Here is a 23,966-nt window from a genome sequence, read left to right as displayed (position 1 = left end):
TTTCAACAGAATATGTCTTTGTGTTTTGGACAGCTCTCAGCCTGCTGTTCATATCTCTCTCCTGTGAGCTTCAGGTTTGCCTTCAGCAGGTACAGACACGCTGGAGTTATTTTCATGCAGGACAAAACTGTGATCATTTCTGTTGATAGAGCCAGCGAATTCAAAATGGGACCGCACAGAAACTCCAAAGAGGATGCAGACTGAAGGAGTTAGCTGATTTGTTTGGGCTGCTGGAAAGTCATTTTAAACTGCAACCATCAGTTCAGGTCATAAAATGATTAGCTCCATTTTTTTTTTCTTTTTAAGAATTGTTTTGTTATTGTGCAAATGATCTGGGGCCATTATTGTTTGTAGGTTTCTGCACTTTTTGTAAGATCTGGCACCATAGCAACTTTGTCGAAGGGGTAAACAATGCACGCTGAGTTGTATGGCTGCATTGTCTGGGTCGTTTTGTGACCCCTGTTTTTTGTGCGGCGCTCAGATCGCGGTGCATGCCACCAGTGTTGTGATAGAGTAGAAGCATTTACGTCTGGAGAAGGAAGAACAGCTTTTTTTTGGAAGCCTTTCCCACAGGATGGGTGGGTACCACCACACCACTTTCACTCCTCCCCTGAACTACGAGGAACCGCTCACAAACAGGAAGCTAACGATATACTTGACAGGAAAGTGACAAAGTTTGAGTGCGGGCTGAAATGTCCTCGCGGCTTTTCTGAAGAAAAACATTTCCACACAGACGTAGAAAAACTTTTTTGAGAGAGAGAAAAAAAGACTAGTTTCTAATTCAGCTTTCCTGTCATGTATTTTCTAGATGTATGTTTTACTGGCAAGAGGGGATGTTGATAGTAGGGCAGCCTCGATAAGAATCAAGGCCGACAGGATCAGAGCACAAAGGCATGCATTGTGGGTTTAAATAGCACTTCCGCTTTTGAGGGAAAACATCGAGAAGCCTCCACACCGGCCTATAAAAACAACTTGTGTTGATAAATGCCAATAAAATGGACCGGGGATGAGGCCCATCTTTTGTGCTCGTAATGATGGGGTTGTATCAGCTGCAGGATGTTTATGCTGCAGCATCGACTGTATGTTTGCTTTACACCAAAGCCATGTGTATGGTGTCAGGCCTCACTGTATGTTCCCACCCAGTCACATCCTCTGGTCCCAGTGAGCAGACTGGGGATGTGTGATCAGTGTGTCTGGACTTTTTTGTTTACCCTACACCTGAGCTGACATGCGGTTTGCAGTAGCAAAGATCCACCAGGCTGATGAGTGTGATGGAGAGATGAAAATAATGTCCAGAGATTTTTCAAGGAGAGGGATGAAAAATGTCTCTTGGTGTTGTTGCTTATTATTTGGTTGTGTTTTGGACACTTCTGTGTGTCAGTCTTTGGGTAACGGCGTGCGGCCTGCAGCCAACGCTCCCCAAGTCAGGACTCACAGACACAGAAGCCACCAGGTCGCTGTCTCTCTTCTCTGCCCTCTCTCTGTCTGCCACACATTGTTGTTTGTCTGAAAGAGACTCCAAATGGTCGTTGTAAAAATCTCTGTATTAGTTAGACCTGTGTAAGAAGAATTGAACTGCTGCGTCACAGTTGTGTAAGAGCTTCAGGTGTGAGCGAGCGCAGAGCAGAGAGGACACACACAGCCAGCCAGGATGACGTGTACCTTCAGCTGCATTTAGACAAATCCTGGTTTATCTTTTTCTGCAAGGTTTGCCATGAAGTGTTCTAGTGGTGTTACTGCTGCATAAATAGTTTATTATTTCTCTGTTTTGTGGTCATAAAAGCTGTGCTCTCTTGTGTCTTGAGAAAAATTGAGACATAAAGTATCTGATCTTGATCTTTTATCATTTTCTTAAATATTTGAGCATCATTGATTTAAAAAAAAAAAAAAAAAATCACAAAGGTAATCTGTCTGTTTAGATAAGAGAGCTCGGCCTCTATTTTTTATAATATTCATTTCTTCTGATGCTGCTTGTGATGCAACTCCATTTAAAGAAGCGTAGAGTGTTTTTTCTTTGTCCATATAAAACGTGGAGATAAATCATCACTTGTCAGATCTGGCGATATGGCCCTGCTAACTCATGGATCTCACCTTGTGGGACTGCAGAGTGCAGAGCGCACAGCAGAGGGCTCCAGGTTGACTCGTCGCAGACTCGCAGACATGAGGCAAGCACTCGCAGTCTGTTCTGTGCTGCAGACGAACCAGGGGCAAGTTTACACTCGTGTTATAGCAACACGCTGCCCGCAGCCAAGAAGAAGAAGAATGCAGGGAATGCTGGGCAATTGTTTGGCATGCATCACTGGAGTGCTGCTCATGAACTCATCTCGACACAAAATACATGATTGTCTTCAGCACAGCCTCAGTTGTTGACGTGGGAGGTGATGATAGTATGACTGGTCACATGACTGATCCAGAGAGTCTGTCTGACAGTGCTGACTCATGACAACGGCTCATAAAAGATGTGATCCAATGTGTCTACTTATCAATTCAGCATCGAGTTGTTAGTCCTTGATACATTATGTCTGGAGTTACTGAATAGTGTAAACACCATATTTCCATATAACACATGTGACATATGAGTACATCATTATTCTTTATGACATAAGTCTCTTTATGATCTCTGGCTGCTGGCTGTGGCTCCTACAATAAAGTAGCTTGTCCTTTTAAAATACTGTTTTTGTTTTTAGAGGTTGCAGAATCGAGAAGTTGTCAAGTTTAATTCTGCTACTGTTTACATAGTGACTATTTTTTCGAAGTAACTTTTAAAGCTAAATAAGTTTCTCAGATTCTGTTTTTTTTTTCCCCTCGCCTTCATGAAAATAAATAAAAAATTTCTAGACTGTGGTGAAAATCAGACATTTAAAGGTTGTCGGCCTGTTTTGAGAAACTATATTTAAAAAACTAAACTGCTGCCCCCACTCTAATGGACCAAACAACCAGGTAAAAGTTAAGAAAATAAAGGATCTTATAAAAGAAAACATCAATACATGTTAGCTGCAGCTCTAGTTAGTCAAGCATTGTTATATTATTCTGAAGCCGTGTGTAAAACATATATTTATATAAACATTTAATTGCCATATATTCATGAATTATGACTTAAAATGTGTTGTTTTCTTTTTCAAATGTTGCAGTACTTATGAATACAGCAGATGAAATGAAAATGTCACAGTTTTAGGAGAAGAGCCAGTTATGAGATTTCTGTTTATTTAGTATGAGGAGGCAGTGAAAGGATTGACCACTGGGTGGAGCCTTCATGTTAATGGTAGTGACATCTGAATATAGAGAGAGAGAGAGAGAGAGAGAGAGAGAGAGGAGCGGGTGAGGTAGTAAGGAAGTGTCCTTCCCTAAATGGACTGTGTCAGTGTGCAGTGAGCATGCTGCCAGCTGATAGCTGCACTGTTCAGCTAAGGAAAGCCGGCAGTGACTCTCTGCGTGGTTTGGAGGAGCCGGCTCCTTCTCTCCGCCGCTTGTCATGTGGACATCCGGTACAACTGAGTTAACACACAGAAGCTGACAGAAAAAAAAAAGGAAAAACTGGGACTTTTTATATGAAGAAGGAGAAATACGCTGGAGTAGAAACAGAAGAGGAGCTCTTTGAAAAGTGAGTGAAGGATTTCTCCAACAGGTTTGCTCTTCATTCGTTGAATTCCTATTGTTATATTGTCCAGACGTCTGCTTGTTTGTGTAGATTGTTCTCTGAAGTTCTTACTGTCATTAGGTATTTTGGCAAGTTTTGAGTTTGCATCCACTTCATCCTGACTTTGACCGTATTGAAGATAAAATCAGTGATAAAAAAAAATTACTTGTAGTTTTGTTCTGCTTGCTTGTCCTGTCACTCCCCTGCCTGTTTGTGTTGTGTTGTGATGTAGTCAAATGAAAGGAGCTCAGCTGAATGATGCTTGATGGAGTGCTGTTGCTGAAGGCCGATGACTTCACATTGCTGTCAGCGGTCGAGCATCATATCCAGAAGCAAAGGCTTTTAGCAACTCTGTGGCACAGAAGATGGTTTCTGAAGGAAGGGAGGGAGAAAATGTGGAGACAAGACAGAAAATGAAAGCCAAGGATGCTCAAGCCATCAGTCCCCCTGCCTGGGCCGGGCTGAGGAATGTCCTGAGAAACCCCATGCAGACACAAAGAGAGAGCTGTGATCGTCCCACTGTCTCTGTGTACTCCTGCCATTCACCGTCCCACGCCTCCCCGGCCAAACACAGAGCTCCTTCTCCTGTTATCTACCCTCCTTTAGTCTCCCTTCACCTCCTCCTACCCTCATGTCTAGGTCCGGTATGGAAGCTTTGTAGGATTTTGTTCTTTCTCCGCAACTGGTGGTCCATTTGAGCATGAGTCCGGTTCTGTTTTAATGTGTGGAAGCTCTGAATGTGGAGGTCAAAGATGAACAAGTTCTGTTGGACCCATGACATTCCTTCACAGCCCCTGCTCTGCTTTGTTCCAGACTGTCTGGTTCAGAAGCTGAAACTGGGCTTGTGTGTGTGTCTGTGTGTAAGTGTGTGTGTGTGTGTGTTTTCAAATATATATGAGGGAGAGTCCCCTTGGGATTTACTGTAGTAATGAGATTCAGTCTCAGATCAGAGATTAGTGGATGAGACATTCCAGTTTTAAATCACCTTTTGTCGTTCAAGCAGCAAACGGCAGAAAAGATCAGACAGCTTAGCGCCAGTTTAATAAACCTTGATGTTCTGCAGTGTTTTTTTTTTTTTTTTTTTTCATCCCAGCCCCCAAAATCAATTGTTTATCTGCGCGCGTTGTGCACCGACTGCATTAAACCTCGTCATGAAGTCGACTGCTTCTTGTTACAGCTGCTGCTCTTATTGGTTTAAGCTGTGGGTCAATTGATTGGAGCCTACAGGGTCCTTGGGGGGGGGGGGGGGGGGGGGTGCAGGGTGCATTTAACCAAGTTTGGAGGGAACTGTCAATGAAAGTATAAGGACAACGGCCGCGCTGCTGAAACAACAGGTTCACGGGACAGGGGGGAGGGGTGGAGAGCTGCAGAAAATTGATGGTTGCATTTTGGAGATTAGATTGGCCGAAATCAGAAAAGGCTGTGGCTTTCAAAAAAGATATGATAGTGGAAGGAGATGAAGGGCAATCAAGGGTAATGGAAAGTGTGTGAGGAGCAAATGGTTGCAGTTTGTTCTGACAGAGACATGGGGGGGGGGGGAAGCTGTAGACACAGAACAGATGAAAGACTTCATGCAGGGAGCTATTTGTGCTTCCAGTGTCATTCATTTGCCTTGATCAGTATGTGCACTTCATCAAAGTGTAATCATGTGGAGGCACATGGCTGCAGAAATGGATGTGTATCTTGTTTGCATATTTCCACCGTCAGCAGATCGTAGGCCGCTTCGTGGAGTAATCATATTCATTAATGTCTTCGTCCACCGCTGAGAAGGACTAAGACTTCACATTTTAAAGGAAAACAGCCTCTACTTAACTTTAAAAACATACAGATATAGAGTAGAGGCAGACTGAACTGATCCTACGGATGGTGAATTTGCTCTAACTGCACAGTTTTGTGGACCTTTGTGAACCTGTCCAGGCTCCATGTCTCTAGGTGCAGCCTAGGGGAGTAGCTTATTTAGTTAATATGATATTTTGAGTCCTTGAGCACGGAGTATAGAGCTCACTAAATTGGGTCACATCTGCAGGGAGGGAGGGAATTCTAATTTCCTATTTTTCTTCTTTTTTTTTTTTTTTCCCAAAGAGAGTTCTTCAGTGATCTGGGTGGAAATGAGACATCTGCCTCTTCAGCCAGGATGGCAATCAGGATGTGTAATAGTGGGCTCTGCCGCTGTGGGAGAGGGAGCTATAATTGGTGTCTCCCTTGATGTAACCTCTCGGTTTCTCTCCGCTGACCCAGCCCTGTCTTAAAAGTGCTTCGCCCATTAAGAAACTCTGCAGACACATCTATAGGCCTAAAATGATGCATCGTGTTCGGGTGAAAATAGTGAAGGAACTTCAGTTTTTCGGTTGTTCGAAGAGGAGTGGCACTATGATTACACTCAAGGGAAACAAAATGAGTGTTTTGGGGAATACATTTGGGTTAAGCAGCACTCAATAATAATGAGGGCCGAGGCAGGACAAAGCTCAGATTATACTGTCCCAGATCTGGCAAAGGGGCGCTTGTCTCTGTGCCTTAACAGGGATATTGTCATAATCTGCCTTCAACCAGCTCGCATCCAGATTCCTTCAGCCCACCTCCCTTTTTTTTCCTTTTTTTTTTACACTTTCAGTTGAGCTTATTGGAAGTTTGATGTTTTTTATAGCTTTAAGCGTCCTCTCTTTTCCTTATCACACTGACTTTGTTTACACCCTAATAACCTGAACAGACTAAGTTACTTAACATTGTTGTGATGGAATTAAGTCACTCTGATTATCACTCTGTACAGTTCCAATCAGATGTTGTTAGTGTTAAACAGAGCAAAGCAGTGGGTGTCAGGGGTGAGGTACAGTCTGTGTGCATAATATCCCCCTGAATGACCTGTTTTCTGAGCAGCATGAGTCCCTGAAGGAATGATGATGTTGGCTGGCCGTGCTTCTCCTCCAGCCGGTGGAAATCACTGCAAGAACGCCCAAGTCTGGCTGCTTTTTGGGGTCCTCATCTTCTGAGATGCTCCTGACGTCAGACGTAGACGGAGCAGTTGAGGAATATGTCGTGGGTGGAGAATCACTACATTTATACTTAAGTGTTTTACTTTTCAAATATTTGAGTCTTGTTGCATCAGCAGTAGAAAAGTGGGTTTATAAAGACAAGAGCCGTCACTTGTTGACAAGCAGATACCCTCCATCTCTCCTTCTTTACCTCATTTGCCCTTTCTGCCTTCTGTCTGTCTCATTTCCTGTCAGTTTCTGGTGACAGTTTTGATGACAGTCTCTTTTCATTGGCCGTACCAGAGCAGGGGTTTTTTTTCTTTTCTGAAAGACAGCCAAGAAGCGCTGCCAGGCCGAAGGGAGGCAAGCAGCTCTCAGCATTTACTTAAGTGGATGGTTTCCCCTCTCATCTGCTGTATTCTGGGAAATGACACCCACTTGGTGCCCATCTCTTGCACATGCATGGGTGGGGCCTTTCCCCTCTCTGTTCTGTTTTGATCACTATGGGTGGAGTCAGGGAGGCAGTTACGTTTGTACCTGATTGGCTCCTCGATGAGTCTGATCACTGGGGTGACGTCAGTTGACATTGCCCTCTTCCCTGCAATTAAAGGACCTGGTTGCCATCGTGCATCTGCCCTGATGATGAGCTGAGATACTGATTTTCTCTAAGCTCCTTCGGTGTACTCTTAAAGAAGACCACGCTGCAACACATTTGTCGTTGCGCTCTTTCTGCCTCTTCCTCTGTGCGACGGTATCGTCCTTTTCTTCAGCTCTTCTTTCCTGTCAGTCCGTCACTTTGCGTTCCTCCTCCAAGCCAGGAATGCCGTGGTTTTGTTGTCTTTCTTCTGCTCTCCTGTTTTCGTGCGGCGTGGCTGCCTCTGGCGTCCACCAGCCACCCAACCTGACATCATATTACAGAGAGTATAAAGGTCTTTATTCTCCAAGCTCTTCCTCCTCATCTGCTTTTTTCTTCTCTCTTAAATGCAGCCTGCTCTGTGGTTTCTCAGTGCGACACAAACTCGTCCACTCCATTGGAGGGGAAAAGTGTCATGAAGACACATCCATCATCTGACCTGTCAGCACTTTGTTCTCATTCAGATATGACATCTTGTGCAGCTTTTATCTTTATCAAACTGTCACTGCTTCCCTGATGCTAGCTGCTCTTGAGGGAACCAAACAGTTTTATTTTTTTTTGCTTTAAGCTCCCTTTGTAAACATGAAGCGTTGTACCTATCTGACTTTGGTTTTCATGGAGAGCCTGAACACTTGGGATGGATGCAGAGGTATAATGTGAGAAAGGTCAACCTGGAGAGGACTGCAGGGTCAGAAAACAAGACAGACAACAGGGTTTTGTTTTGGATATCCATTGTCTATTAACCCCGGTAAACATTAACAGACATTCCAGTCAGTGTCATGGGGGTTTAGCTCAACATGTTTAGCTTAGTATAAAGAAGTGCACTCTCCAATATGCCATATTCATTTCTATGAGTCCTTCTTTTAGGGTTTTGCTTTTGGATGGACTCTTCTTAAACAGGAACATTAACGTTGTGTATTTGCCTCTTTAATTTCTCGGATGGCTTGCCTCGTCCTTGCTTTATTGATCGCTGTTCCAGATTTATTGTTAGGCTTTTTTTCACCTTCATTCCCCTGACCTCTTAATGCAGGCACCCTGTGTCCACAGTTTAACACTCACACATCAATCGCCTTTCCTACATGCCTCCCTACTTTGTTAGCAATGACTCCTGAGAAGCTAACATGTCAGAAAAAGTACTTCTGAATTAAAAAAAAAAAAGCCTCACTATGAACAGACTTTACTTGGAGCTGCATTGAACAATGTCTGCTTGATGTGAGCAGATAATTGTCTGGAGCCTTCACAGACAAGCAGCGGGCGTGTTTCTGGCTTTAATGACCCTGCTTGTTTCTTTGTACACTATCCTGCTTTAACTCTTTTTAGTTTATATTTACCAACGTGTCTGTGTTCATCCTGAATTCATATAAAAACAGATCTTGTTATGAATTTCCGCCTATGTAGTCCCTGGGAATCATGTGGAAGCAAAATTAAATCAGCGTTGTTATATAAGAGTGTGGACAAATATCACCGGCGTGTAGATGGAGAGAGGAAGGGATGATCAACAACCTTCTGTCAAAGATTCCCCTGTCCTCGTCTTCCACCACCCTGTAACCCATTTACCTTGTTAAAAGTCTGTGGACACGAGCACAGTCTCACTCTTATGACGGGAGGTCACAGAAGGGGTTTCTGCTTGACCACTGATAAAAGGCTGCGCAACAAAAAATGTTCTTAGAGCATTAAACCGGTGTGACTTGCTCAGCTAACGATGCTGTAAGGGATGACAGAGTTTGATTGTTGCTCTTCCCATCTGGATAAAATATGCGTGAACTGATGTGTATCTTTCCTTCTGGCAGCGTTGCTCTGAGTGTTATACTACGTGAACTAGATAAGATATATCGAGTAAAAAACTATTCATTTCTATGAGTCTAGTAGTTTCTTATAAATCATTTAAGCATTGATGAAATCAGTCCCCTAAAGTATCCTCAATGTTTCCATAGATTCACAGGAAGAAGCCTTTTCATCATGTCCTTTTACATTTCCATACTGATCAAAGAGATTGGACTTCAGCAAGGGATTATTTGCCCTCTTTTAAAGAAAAGTTGATATTCAATCACAGACTGATTCTGTATTGAGAAGAGAGTAAAGGCCCTTTGAGAGCAGTGCTTACTGTATGTGGATCTAACAGGGACTGCTCTTACAGTGCTGATACTCATTGCGTCCCTTTTTTATGCTTGGAGTGCCAGAAGCGTTTGTGCTCACACAGACACATTGTCCATCCAGTAGAAGTCATTGCCTTTCTTTCAGTCTCTGACACAAATGAAGCCAATTATAACAGCCTTGGTGAGAGTGACGGGAGGACAGGCAGCGCTGTGAGACCTGTCACGTTTGTGCCTCTCTGGTGCTGAGGCTCCGCACTGCCTGGCTGACTGAGGCGGTTTCATTTCAGCAGCCAGATTACACAAAAAATAAACCCTCTTCACAGCACACCTGGCTGCTGTGACCTGTGAATGTTTGTGACATTTTATGTTTTTTCTCTCTGATCGGCCTCAAAGAAATATCCTTACTATCTTTTATTGAATGTTATATGGGACATTCTTTCCATGTGCATTTAATAACCTTTTGATATGAATGTCTGATTTAGAGAGGCCTTCAGGGACACGCCTCAGGGGGACAGATATGCATAGAAAAGGATAAAGGTGCATTATATTTTGGGCTTCATCTTCTCTCTCTCTCATCTCTTCACAGTACCGGACGACCTCACCCCAGAGGAGCAGCAGGAGCTGGAGAACATCCGCCTGCGCAAGCAGGAGCTGCTCGAGGACATCCAGGTAACATTGAAATAGATTTTAGGACTGTTGTTGTGTTAATTGTTTTCCACAAATTAAAAATTAGATGGTCCCTTAAAAACCAAGTCTGTAAGTCTTTTTAAATAACATCAGTGAACATCCATCTCACTCTCACGTTCAGCTTAACTCTTCTGTCGGAAAAAAGTCAGACATTAGCATCATGTCCAGATAATGTCTGGTTATAGGGTCTTCATTTCTTGACCTCCATCATACAGACATTTGCCTGCAGCTCCTCGACTTTTTGATCAAATATTTACCTTCTATCCAGTTTCTCTTTTGCAAGGAGTCTTCCAAACATTTGACCCTAGGTGGAATGTGAGGCATTTCCTGCCAAGTGCTCGCTTCCTCAGCAGACCTTTTCTGTTGATGGTTAAGCCATGATGCAGAGGGAGTATGTCAACACAGGCCTCTATTCATGGATACAGGTTGTCTTTTTCTGTTGTCATTGCACTGAATTTCCTTCAAATGAATACGCTATGTGTGTATAAAAATACATCTAGTGAATGATCCAGCATACAGACAAAGCAGGATTATGCTCTTATGAGGAAGGTACTCGTGCATTATCCCTTATGTTCTATCTGTACGCTCTTTCCAAAGAGAGCCAGGATTCAAATCAGCTCGGCCGAATTTCCCTAAAGTGGTTTGTTTGATTCCTGTCCAGGGCCTATGAAAATGTTTTCACCTCAAAGCAGAGCAGAGCAGATCATCAGTGTGATCTGCTCAGGGCAGCCTGACACTCAATAACCAGCCCTGCAAGCAAATGACACACCGGGGTGAACGATTGTCCTCTATGCTTGTAGGAGAACTTGCCTCAAGACAAATATTGGAGGTGTGACCTGACACCCTCTCTTTTATGAGCGCGGGCCACCACCACAGTCCTTCCCCCACCCTGTCCTCTCCTCGCCTCCTCTCTGGTCATCACACTGACCCCTCTTCTTGTCGACTCCCACACCCTCCTCTGCTGATCCCGCATGTCAAGGCCCACGACCACAACCACTCGCTTTCCTGTATGAGCGCAGCCTTTGTTTGCAGGCGCAAGCATCCGAAGAATGTGTTGTGACCGCGCAGGCTTTGAAAACACAGATGTTCTCTTTGTGGTTTGGCCTATAGTGCGGTGGCATAATGCATAAGAAATGATACACTGGATGTGAATTGAGAGGATCCATGATTGTAACCCTTTAAGTCTCTCGTTGTCAAAAGTGTGTTCAGTCTGTGTACAAGCTGTCACATATTCAACAGTCCATTATTCCACACTTTCATCTGACGTCACTGACTCCATCCTCTACCCTCTGCAGCGGCCTAACTGCGCCAGTCTGGCACCAGCAGGCCTGGTATGATCAACTAAATCTGCCTCTTAAGGCCATTAATCACTATAAAGCCACATGAAATGTAATCCACTTTTATGCTTTCCTGCTCCATTTGTATGAAGGTTATCTCTGAATATTCTCTGCCTAATCAAATTCAGCCTTAGAGGATTTTAAAGAAGAGCACACACGTGCAAACGACATTAACTGATGCGAGACAAACACGGTTCTCGTGATCAGTTTTTGAACTTTAAGGGACTGAGAGCTGGATGTGTTGAGTGTGGAAAGTTTTCGCCCATCAGCAGCCATAAGTGTCTCTTTTCTCTTTATGGAATGAGTGGCACTGATGTGAGTATTTACTGTATGTAACAAAAGGCCATCTGGCTCACAGGCACACAGAGGTAACAGCCTCTCACTCTGCACTGTCTAATAAAGCTCCTGTGTTTATATACAAGTCATTTGCAAGTTGTTTGTGTCGGTCACCTCTGGTGTCAGGAGAGTTTCTAGGTCAATGATGAACTATTTGTCACATCATACTTCAGACATTCAAACACCAACATTTGTCTTTTCTGCAGCGGCTGAAGGATGAGATAGCAGAAGTGACGAGTGAGATCGAGAACCTGGGTTCCACTGAGGAGAGGTAAGAATCAGGGACCAGACACTTTGCACGTTTTGCCTGAATTTGCCTGCTGTTTGCCTTCTATTAACTTAGCAAATGAAGCTGTCAATTATTAATGTTTGATTGACTCCGACCATCCCGTCACTCACCCACACAAAAAAATGCTCTCCAAATTGGGTATGCTTTTAAGGGCAGTTTAAATGTTTCATCAGGCCCGCCCCCACGATGGGCGGCCTCATTGAATAATGCAGTGGGTGTACGGGCAGAAGCAGACAATGGATGGTCCCAGAGGACAAGTGCTTGGGTTTGGTCTACTCGAGTGGATAGGGATCCCATCAGCTACCAAATAATCCTAAGCATTTTCTCCTGGATCTCAAACCCATTAAGGGTTCCAGCACCTTCTAGAGATCAAAGTTTACTGTGATCATGGAACAAAATATCTGATGCTGTGTTCTGAGCTCCTCAGAGAGTTGAGTGTTGGACTTTGGCAGACAAAGGCAGAAGGAATGCTGGCGTGCGTAAATCAGTGGGAAGAAGTGGTGACCTCTCACTGGCTGGGGATGCAGATGTAACCATGGTGATGCTGGACATTTGGATTGCACTTTGGCCCCTGAATAACTCAAGACCTGAGAAATTAGATGTTACCATATGCATGATGTTCAGCTCCTTATCATGGCTTTGTCATGGCTGTAGAAGAGGAAGAACGGCCAGCCTCCGCCCAACAAATGGAAAATGTTAATGGGAAAGACGCTCTCAGGAAATGTAGTGCATAGAGTTATTGAGTTGTTATTTTAAAAATCTGATGACGGTGCATCAGTTTGCTGATATGCAGTTTGAAGCAGAGATGCATTTTAAAATGATTTATCAGGAAAAAATGTTAAAAAAGACAACAACTAAGCTTCTCAACACAGAAATGTTCTGGTGTCCTGAGGTTGTCTTAGATTTATTTTTATTTTGTCATTTTATTGAACAAGTACTCAATCATTAAATCCAGAAAGTGTTGGACGTATTAAAACGATACATTCTGGACAAACATTTGTTTTTGTAGTTTTTTTTTTTTTTTTTTTTTACATGTAGTCCAGAAATTGTTTCATGTACAAACATATTTACACATAACTCACAGCTAACCATGACCTGCGTTTTGATGTTTTTTAGGAAAAATATGCAGAGGAATAAACAGGTGGCCATGGGCCGAAAGAAATTTAACATGGACCCTAAAAAGGTGGGTAGATAAAAAAAAAACAAAAAAAACCTGTGTTGATTTCTTAGAAACATGACTTGTCCCACATGTCGTCATAAGCAGGACATGACTTGGGGTTGTGTCATTTTCTCAGGGGATCCAGTTCCTGATCATGAATGACTTGCTGAAGAATACGAGCGACGACATCGCGCAATTCCTCTACAAGGGCGAAGGCCTCAACAAGACAGCCATTGGAGATTACCTCGGAGAGAGGTCAGTATTAAGAAGGAGTGTCGGGTGTTTCCCTCGGTCTCTCTATTATCTTTCACCAACAGCCATTCGAGTGGTTGACAAAAAGCATCATAGTGCGTGTGCATATTTTCCATATTGCTGTGTTTCCTCTCGGTCAGGAATACGCCCTTCCTTTCCCAAACACTTGATTGGTCCCACATTTAGACCATCTCCTGAAGACGATGTCCTTTACTCAACAGCTTCCATCTGTCTTTGATTATCATACTCACTCATGAGTAACACGAGCAAGACACTCACAGCTCGAGAATGCACGTGTTTGGAAATGTACAAATTTGAGTGGAGAAGTCAGACCATCCTTATAAGACTGGACACAAACCACAGGACATGCTAATGGATGTGAAGAATGGTACTCGCTGCTCAGGGACTGTAGGGCAGAGTTACACTCAGGGTGTGGTCTGTGAGCTCAAACCAGGAAATGGAGCTCTGGCCCTTGATGGATGCTTTCAGTGCGATTGTTATCATCTCTCCAAGTGTTTTTGATTCTGAAAGGAGGGGCTGGAGCGGCGCTGGGATCTTGGGATCGGATTGGTCACTCGTCTACTGGGAAACGTGGTGACTATATATGACTCAGTAAACGAGAGCTCCTCAGAGCCGTCCCATAATCCCACAGGGCAGATCATTCACTCTGAAGGTCAGGAGGGTTGGGAATGATGTCATGATCAAGATCAGATGATAAATGAATGGGGGCGGGGTGGGGTGGGGTGGGGGGGTCTCTTTGGACCTTCTAAGACCTTCTAAGACCTCTTAAGCCAATGTGAGCAAAATCCCACCCTTAGCTGAGGCCTCAGATTGAGCCGACTTCACCAAAAGAGCACATTGTGGAAAGTATCACTGCAAATATTGAGGGATCTTAAAGAGCTTAGAAATACTGGTGAAGTGACAAAAGTGATGTCACTCAAGCCAAGATCTTTAAATAAAGCCTTTGTTTTAAAGCCACAGAGGACTATCAGCTGTTGTGTTGCACTCTGGGAAATGAGTAGTACATCAACAAGATGTAGTTACCTCTTGGTGCTTGACTTTGTGTGAACTGTTATGAGTCCTACAGTGTTGTATGATTACACTGAGACACTGGTACCAACACTTTTAATAAAAAAAAACACTTCCTGCTTCCTTCTATGAATATTTGCCCTTTGTTTGTCTTTATAATGATAAACTGTACGTTTTGATTCTGTGCGCTGCTGGATGAATGAGACTTCCTCTGAATTTTGGAATTTTTAATAAAAAGAATGATATTTGTTGATCTTTGATAAATATTTGTTGGCTTGTGAAAGACAACATTATTTCTTAATTCCTGAAGAAAACGACTTGCATAATGAAATCATTATTTACTGTGTCATATGTTTTAGATTTTAAATGGACTTTTCTTAACCATTGACCAGACATGTTTTCCTTTTTTGTCTCCTGTAGAGATGATTTAAATCTCCAAGTCCTCCACGCATTTGTGGAGCTTCATGAGTTCACAGACCTCAACCTGGTTCAGGCTTTAAGGTAAGACAGTATCTGCACAAGACCTCGCAGGTCTGCATCAAGCTCACCAAGTCCTTTGCCAGACCCTCGTAGACTCCCTTCATTCCTTTCAATCATATATGAAGTGATCTGTTTTTTTAAGAGTCCTCTTGGTGGATCTCTTTAAAGTCGCAGCTGTTTTTTAAACTCTACAGCTTAATGAGAGATCGTTTGGCTTTTTTTATTACAACAACTCCGAGTCTAATTACTCAGCTGTTTCCCCTTTCAGACAGTTCTTGTGGAGTTTTCGGCTTCCAGGAGAAGCTCAGAAGATCGACCGCATGATGGAGGCCTTCGCTCAGCGCTACTGCACATGCAACCCTGGTGTTTTCCAGTCCACAGGTAGAACCTTCTCTGCTAACAGCACACCTTTTCGAGTTATCATTCAAAAAAATGAGGAACACGATACATGAACTTCAGATTTGAGTAACATTTTTTTTCCTCTAATAATAATGAATTTTGCAGACCAGCTACCATTCCCAATCAAAATATTTAAGTTTGAAAACTTTGTAATTACTTAATCGACTTGCTCTGGACTAAAGCTCCCAGTTTCCAGTGTTGCACTGAGATCTAATGGCATGTCATCTCTGAACTGCTTTATTTAGCAGACAAAAAGTCTGCTGAGGTGTCTGGCTTTTGGGAAATTATGCCCCTAACAGACAGATGACTGCCGTTAACATGGATGCAGATGGATTATTTAATTATTCATGGGACTTTTCAACAGGCCAGATAGAGTGCTGCTGTGTCAGCCGTGTGCTCGCCATGTCGACTTTTATCAAACGCACGCGCAGCAGAGTGCGCGTCCACGATCACTCAGCTGCCCACGCGCAGCCTCCCACTCCTACCCACTCTCCTCGCTAACAAATCTTCGCCGTTCCCTCTCTGCCTGACTGCGATCCCCTAAGTGCAGGCCTTTCTGCTCAGCTAATTTACATTCATATTTAAACACTACATTAAAAACTGGCAGCAGATTTGTGGCAAACAGCAACCTTTCGTTGGCTTACAAAGCTCATCTCTCTCCCTCACGGAGTAATCACCACGTGTTTTGTGTGTATGTATTTCAGACACCTGTTACATCTTATCATTTGCCATCATCATGCTGAACACCAGTCTCCACAACCCTAACGTGAAGGACAAGCCTACAGTGGAGCGCTTCATCTCCATGAACAGAGGAATCAACGACGGAGGAGACTTACCTGAAGACCTGCTCAGGGTTAATGCCGCTTTCAAACTCACCGTTCTACTTTTAATCTCCTTGTGAGTCGTCTTATCTCAAACCTGCTCCCCTTTACACACTCAGAATCTGTATGACAGCATCAAGAATGAGCCTTTCAAAATCCCAGAGGATGACGGCAACGACCTAACGCACACCTTCTTCAACCCAGACCGAGAGGGCTGGCTGCTAAAACTGGGTGAGTGACACCGGACACATGTGCCACTCCTCAATGTGGAAAAGTGCTGATAAATGTTGAGTCTTCAACCCTCATGAAGTGATAACCAATTTCTCCCCCACGGTCAATAACCCTCCGGTGTGTATGTGCTCATTTGTGAGCGTGTTCCGGTGTGTGTGTGTGTATGCACACTCACACCAGGATATGTGAAGACATCTCAGCCTGCTTTAATGTATTTTTAATGAAGCTTAGAGATCAGACCATCACATGTGGATGACTTTGAATTATTAAAGACAGTCCACATTCATACACTCCATCAACACATACTAATCGAGCTGAGACACCAGGATAGTGTTCATAAAGTTTAGAAGGTTTTCATTAGAGCACTAAGTGTCGAGTCGTGCTGAACATTTGGAGGTTTACCTTTTCACAGATACTTCATGTTTTTACCCAATTAAATGTAACCAGTGTTTGGTTGTTTAAGAGTCTCTTTTATCCTGAACTGTTGCCAACTCTTCTTCATGTGCGTGGACACAAACAGCCTGATCACATACAAACTTTTGCACTAGCTCAGCTGGTAAACTTCACAGACTGTTGTCCCTGTACCAGCAGAAAAACACAACCTCCGACCCCTGAACTCTTTATCCTCTGTTTTCTCTGAGATCTCTTTCTGTTGTACTGATTCACAATGACTCGATACTTAAAGCTTGAACATCTAAGGTGAAAATGATGCCTCCAATCGCTGTGAATCTTTACAATGGACTACAGTCAGGTATTAAAGAATGACTCTGTCTCCAATGACTGGCCATTGGACGATCTGAGTAAAAACAATCAAGGTGGAAGGTAAAGAAATGGATGTAACCGAAGTGGAGGTGATATTTAATGTAATGCTTTACAGTGGCTGGGCCTTGAGTAGAGCTCCCCCTTGTGGACTGATAGAATAACAGCAGCGGGGAGAAACTGTTGACTGTTATTTCAAAAAGAGTTCTTTAAAACGGTTTTTAAAAAAAGGCTGTAAAGCAGTGCATCAAATCCTCCCTGGAACCAGATTTAACGGACTGTGGTGTAATAATTCCTTATCATTTAATTTGATTTTTTTGTTGTTTTCTTTTCCTCTTCGTTTGTTTGTTTGTTCCCATGATTTTGGCTGTTGTCTTTCCTCAGGAGGTATGTACATCTGCTCTTCCCAAATGCTAGTCCATCTCTCAGCTCTCAGGTGCTTTTGGTGGTCCGCCATGCTTTTAGTTCTTTTTTTCTTTATTTAGTTTTTAGTTTTTTTTTTGGTATTTGTTCTCAAAGGGGGTTTTCTTTGTGTTTTTGTCTGTGGGATTGTTTTAATCTCTCCATCGACTCATTTGAGCTTCAGATGTTTGTCTGTTCAGTCTGTCATCGAGCTCATGGTTCGTCCACACTCTTTTATCTCTGTGGGAGGTTACCGGGGTTGGTTTGCCACCCTCGTGGGCTCGGCTCGGGGAGCTGACGCTTTGTGACCACTCTACTGGGCACTTTGACCCTCTCATCTTTGTATGCTGTGGTGGTCACTCTCTTTGCTCTCAGATTGTTTTGGAAGCTGCATTATCTCTTTTTCCACACAGCGAGCACAGCAAAGGACTTCAGCTCGCTCGACTCTCCAAATTGATCATGAACCCAGTTAGCCACCGGCTGACGTTTGTTTGCTCTGTGGTTACATGGAAAAGGGAATAATGCACCTTTTCAACACTGTGGCTCTGCACTCTTTATCTTTTGCTGTTTATGGATCTAAAGGGTAACCGTGGCTGCGACTGGCTGTGGTGCTGAACTGGACTGGACCAAACTGTGGGAGAGAGGTGTGGGCAGACGAGCGTGCTAAACCTTTATTTAAAGTGCACATGGTTTTGACTGTGCGTTCTTGTCTTTCCTATTCAATTTTAAACCCTCATAATGCTTCAGAAAGATTACAAGTTAATTCCCAAAGAATTATACAGTTTAAAAACAATGAACCTTGACTCGCCTAGCCTCCCACAGTCCCTCCACTCAGCTCCGCTCCGGCTGTAGCACCACCCGCACACCTCTGCAACAATCTGCTGGGACGTCCTGCCTCGTCCCAGACATTCTTGCACAGGAGGAGGTCAACCTCTATTTCTTGGAGTGACGGGAACTGACAAGACCACTAAAGCACAATCCTCCAAAACCAACCCAATCAACAGTGGGTGCCAGCCCTCAGCCGTGTGATTCTGCCATTACGTTTGTGTTTCCTGTTCGTCTGCTTTTTTTGTCCCCGCACACTGACGAGTGGATATGTGGAGAGGGTCTCTACATCTCTACCTGTCGAGTGACAATGGTTAGATGGCGTCTGTAGATTACAAAAAACAACGAGTGAAGTGTTTGACCTATCATGATGTGTGTGATATGATGGGATATCATATACAGTGCTGCTGCTGTTATATGATGGTAAAAGTGTGTTCTTCGTGTCTGTATCCTCAAAGCCTCCTCTGTCCTGGAAGATGGGTTTCAACATACAGCTTTTTACTAACATTGGTGGTGGTTTAGCCCATAGTCTAGACGAGGCTTAGCTCTTTATGTCATCCCCCTACTCACTGGACGCTGCTCCCATACGACTGAGAAGTCTCTCAATAAAACCAAAACAGGAAATTTAAGTCTGAGATGCCTGTAGAGGAGAGGAGCATAGCCCCGGCCCCCCTTGTTTGTAGGCATCTCATCCTCCCAGAGCGAGGCTGCCATCTGTTCCTGTGATCAGGTTTCCCCCCTCACAGGAAGTATGGGTGACAAAGGGGGTGAAAGGTCAGCTTCAGATCAGCGAGCGCAGAGTTAACCAGCGATCCCTTGAAAGACAGCTTAATCCTCAGCCACCTTCAGCCCTCTGATACTCACTGGAGAACTTTCTTTCCACATTTATATTCGTCTTCCTGTAACTTCATTGGGTGGTTCATTAAATTCAGAGAGTGTAAATCACACAGATCTGTATCCTTCCTATCGATCCTGGCCTTCCAGCCGTATTACTCTGAGTCAGCCATTCTAAGACATTTTAATGAGGCATGCAGCTTTATCGTTTAGCATCTTCACATTGACTGCAATTAACTAAAAGACCTTGAATTGACACATTAAAGAGGCGATGCAATTAAGGGTTATACTGTTAAGAAAACGCTACTTAGGGCTTTGCAGCTGTGGTGATGGTGAGCGCATGGTGCATTGGTGGTTAAAGGTGAATCTCATTATGTTCTGGGTAACAGGAGCCCTCTGGAGCCGTCATCTGTCTGTCTGCCCGTACATCTGTCCGCCTGTGTGCTGCTCGACCCGACGCTTCGGTTCTCGTTTCTCGGTCTCTCGCCCAGCTTCTCTAACTCTGGCTGTTTGCTCCACAGGGGGACGAGTGAAAACCTGGAAGAGGAGGTGGTTCATCCTCACAGACAACTGTCTGTATTACTTTGAGTACACCACAGTGAGTACGGCTAAAACATAATAATTATGGTCAAACAGGAGCTCCATCTGTTCCTGTTGTTCATGCTCTATACGTGTACAGGACAAAGAACCGAGAGGAATCATCCCACTGGAGAACCTGAGCATCAAAGAGGTGGAAGATAAGAAACCTGTAAGTGTAACTCCCTCTACTGGATCATCGTGGTATTGCAACTAGTCAGAGGTGTACTGGTGTTGATGACTTAACTTGACAGCTTTTTATACTTAGGAACATTTTACACAGTTATGTAATATTTAATGACGTCTGTTGCATAGATGAACTTAAATCCCTAAAGAGTGACATTCAAATTAAAGTGCACACAAATCAAAATCAGGATAAAATAATCCAGGATTTATTTTTGATATTTTTCACGAAGACATTGAACTCTTTGTCATTGCTTACCATCATTCTCTTCCCTTCGCAGAATTGCTTTGAGCTTTTTATCCCTGACAACAAGGACCAGGTAATAAAGGCATGCAAGACTGAGGCTGACGGACGTGTTGTCGAGGGCAACCACACCTTCTACCGTATCTCGGCCCCGACCGCAGAGGAGAAAGATGAATGGATGAACAGCATCAAGTAAATGATTACTTTTTTAAGGTGTAATATGGTAAAGGGTGTATTTGTCACCCCCAGTCCTTCAAAATATTCAATGATATATTTGATGACATTTTGGCTCATTAGTGTGGAGAGATCAGAGATGTGGAGGTAGAGATCACTGTCTCTAAAGCTCGGAGGGTTGTTATTGCAGATGATGTTTTTATGCTCCAACTCAACTCATGAATTCCAAGGTCTGTTCTAAACAAACAGAAAAAAGATAGTCATTAACTAATCCTGGTCATGTGAGAGAGCTGCCGTTAGCACTCATGTCCCTGTGCACTCTGGGTAATCTAATCACAAGTGGACAGCTCTTAGTTTATGGAGAAATGCCCCCAAGAAGCATGGTCCATTCTGTAGGTTCACTGAATCACGGTTACCAGGGCAACATTCAGGTTGAATGACGGCCCACTTTCCTGTCCTTCAAGGGGCTCTCTGCACACGCTGAAGCATATTAAAGTGTATTGTTTGCATTAGAATAGGTTGTTCAAGAAAATTCACATTTTCTACTTCTGCTGTCAGAGAAGGAGCATTTTACCCTTTCAATAAAAAGTCAAACGGCAAATGCAGTGCATCACAATTGCAAGGAGTTGGGAAGGTGTGGGCAATCGTCAAGCCCAACCACATATTTTTACAGCTATGATAAGTAACGTTGATGTCTATTGTGACATATTTATGAGACATGCAGGGAATAGCCATCCTGACCTCAGAAAAACTAAATCACAACAGACACAGTCGTCAAAATCAGAAAAGAAACTACCGGGACAATTCATAGTGGACGAATATGATAAAAAAAAAAAAGAATCAAACATCCTGAATTATTTTTATAATAATGCAGCGTGTGTAAGTGTGAATACAGATAGTTCATAGAGGACAGGAGATGCAACATCTGCCCATAGTTCTCTCTCTCTGTTAAGATGCGTTCTCATTAAAGGTGTTGTCTGAGGTACATAGAGGTGCTGCATCCTGTGCCCCTGACATTCTCGCCTGCATCTGCCCACAGAGCTGCCATCAGCAGGGATCCCTTCTACGAGATGCTCGCAGCCAGGAAGAAAAGGGTTTCATCCATGAAGAGGCACTAAAGCTGCTCAACACTCAAGACGTTGCACACGACAGAGCAGGGGGGTTTCCGGATATCTGCTCGCCCTGTCTGGGCCTGTGCAGAGGCCACGGTCGAGGTCTCTCCAGGGGATTTCTCTAGCATACCAATTCGACCTGGCTTTTGGACTTTCACAGGCCAGAAAAACAGGAAGCATGCTGGGGTCTCTAGATAAGAGTCAGGGTCAAAACCTGCTCTAACCTCCTCTCTGAATGTGTCTCTCTTTCTCTCTCAGCTTTGTGTGTGCACTCTGTCTCTGTCTCTATATGAGTTCAAAAGAGATTCTGCAAAATCTCTTCAGAAGATGCTTTAAAAACACACATACACAACATGCATACACTCATGCTGTCCCTCATTGCACACATCGTTAAAACTCAGCAGGTCTGAACGAGTGTGGCACCCAACCAAAATGTTCCTCGCTTTCTGAAAGAACAGAAAAGACCGTTTCTTATGTGCTTTAATATGTTAGGGTAGTACGTGTCTATTTTTACAGCTTTACTGTAAATTCCTCTGGAGATTTTTTTTGTCTTTTTGCTTTTGTAATAAAATAAAAAAAAAGTTCTTGCAACTAAATCTGTAGGGGGGAGGCGGTTTAGGAGGGAGGGTCTGCTTTGCCAACTGTTAGCTATTTTATAAAAAAAAATAGAAAACAAAAAAGGAACAGAAAGTTCTCTGTTGAAATCCAGTTGCCACTCAGGAGATTGTTTCAAAGATCTAAAGCTTTCGATGTCTACGTTGACTTGGATGATGGTCACAACACGACAGCCTCTTCTGTGTCCCGCACTCAACTTTGTTTTTGTAAATGTAAAGCTGCACCGTGGGGATGCACGGCTGCAGATGAAAGGGGTCTGGTTAAGTCTCAGTGATTGATCTGGTCCTCACTGCTAACTTCCTGTTTATCCTGGAGGTGCATCCTGGGGATTAGAGTCATTTTAAAGAGATTTGTGATGATCAAAGTGAGCTTTTTTTTTTGTAAGTCTAAAGAGATGGCAACTTTTGGGCCCTTTTTTTGTCTTTCTACCCTTACATTTTTCTCTTGCTCTTGCCTAGTCTTAAAAACAAGACCACTTTCTATAACTGGCTCACACAGAGAGCCAACTGAATTGTTAGTTTGTGCTGCACAGTGCCTGGCGCTCTGGATGAAATGTGATGAGAAAAGCTGCTGGTTAGTGACAGTCATTTTCAGAGTTTCTTTTCCCTACATTCGATCTTTATTTCTTGCCTTTACCATGTGTTTTCTTCATTGTACAGGGTTACCTTTTTAAAGGTAAAACAAATCATGTCATTTTCGGCTCCAGTCAAACCTCATTGATCGTGTACAGTACTTCCTGTTTCAGGTTATGTATAAAGCATTATATATGTCATGTTTCAGAAGCTTTAAAGCAGCACAATAAGGAAGGTGTTCATTGAAGCGATGTGTGTAGCAGAATGGGCTGTTCCCCCCCCCCTGTCTCAGGATCCAAAGTATCATGTGAAACAAACAGAACTACTGGGTATATGAGGACTGTATCGCGCTGTATGGAGGGAAAATGGCTGCCAGGACTGGCCACGCTGATGCAGTAAAGTGTGAACTTTTCAAACAGCTCAAACACTGTTGAGGTACAACTTTTAAAAATGCATTGGCGTCTGCATCAAGCAGATGTCTTTTCTACTTGTATCTTCTGTCCTCTTTTTCTTCAGTGTGCCTCCTGATCATTTCCTGCCTCTCGTGCTTCCTGGTTCCTCTCCTCACAGCACCTCTCAGCGCACTATTCCTATAGAAATAAGCAAAAATGCAAAACAATCATAATTCTAGACAGTATTGCTTTATTTATCAAAGTTGTACATACTTAGATGTATAGTGGGTATTTTGTCTTCATTTTGTTTCTTATTAGTTGTGCCATTTTCTTTTGTCATACAGTTCATTATGTTTGATTTGAGGTTTCTACCATTACCATTTAATCAAGCTCAAATAAAGACGAATTTACCACAAAACTGGCTCTGAACATCTTTTACTGAGCTACGTGAACCATTTGTAAAATCATTTTAAAGTAGCACGTGAGCTCCAGCAGGTGGCAGTATTTGATAGGGACTGAAAGGAAACGAGCAGTGCAAACGAGGAGATTAAACGTGCATTTTTAGGTTGTTTATTAATTCCAGTTGAAATACATTCTTGCTAAATCAATCACTAATAAAATGATGGGTTAAGTGGAGCCAGTCGGCTTCGTGTCCATGAATACTGAAAACTAGCTCCACTGAAATTCAATTAGTCCCTCTTTGTTTGGACTGAGCACACAAACTCTAAAGTTTGCGTTACTCCAACCACGCCATCTATAAAAAAGAACCCCGACTCTGTTTTAAATCCAATCTTTATCTACAGCTTTATAACGCTTCATATGTTAACACGAGCTTGCTTTTAAAGAATTCATGGCACAAAAGTCGGGGCGGTGGGGTAAGGTCGATATTTACAAGTGACTGTATCAGATTAAATGATGCCTG

General features: G+C 43.2%; 1 protein-coding gene across 5 annotated transcripts in view; it reads left to right on the top strand.

Moving 5' to 3' along the window:
• The window catches only part of cyth1a (cytohesin 1a), a 45,433-nt gene extending 21,971 nt beyond the window's left edge, over positions 1-23,462 (top strand). For 2 of the 5 annotated variants that reach the window (XM_079367179.1, XM_079367177.1), the window contains 12 exons: positions 9,923-10,005; positions 11,903-11,967; positions 13,102-13,168; positions 13,281-13,399; positions 14,846-14,926; positions 15,174-15,286; positions 16,009-16,157; positions 16,245-16,357; positions 19,696-19,774; positions 19,856-19,924; positions 20,217-20,371; positions 21,393-23,462. In XM_079367179.1, coding sequence (XP_079223305.1) covers positions 9,923-10,005; positions 11,903-11,967; positions 13,102-13,168; positions 13,281-13,399; positions 14,846-14,926; positions 15,174-15,286; positions 16,009-16,157; positions 16,245-16,357; positions 19,696-19,774; positions 19,856-19,924; positions 20,217-20,371; positions 21,393-21,471 — 1,172 coding nt within the window. In that variant the 3' untranslated portion in view covers positions 21,472-23,462. Of the gene's footprint in view, positions 1-3,367; positions 3,602-9,922; positions 10,006-11,902; positions 11,968-13,101; positions 13,169-13,280; positions 13,400-14,845; positions 14,927-15,173; positions 15,287-16,008; positions 16,158-16,244; positions 16,358-19,695; positions 19,775-19,855; positions 19,925-20,216; positions 20,372-21,392 lie in introns of those variants that run through there. The other 3 variants (XM_079367176.1, XM_079367178.1, XM_079367180.1) reach the window with 2 other exon arrangements.
• Positions 23,463-23,966: the final 504 nt, after the last annotated feature.

This window comes from Symphodus melops (genome assembly GCF_947650265.1).
Source record: "Symphodus melops genome assembly, chromosome: 17".
NCBI classification, from domain to species: Eukaryota; Metazoa; Chordata; class Actinopteri; order Labriformes; family Labridae; genus Symphodus; species Symphodus melops.
Note: the sequence above shows the minus strand (reverse complement) of the source record. Positions and strands in the feature narration are given on the sequence as shown.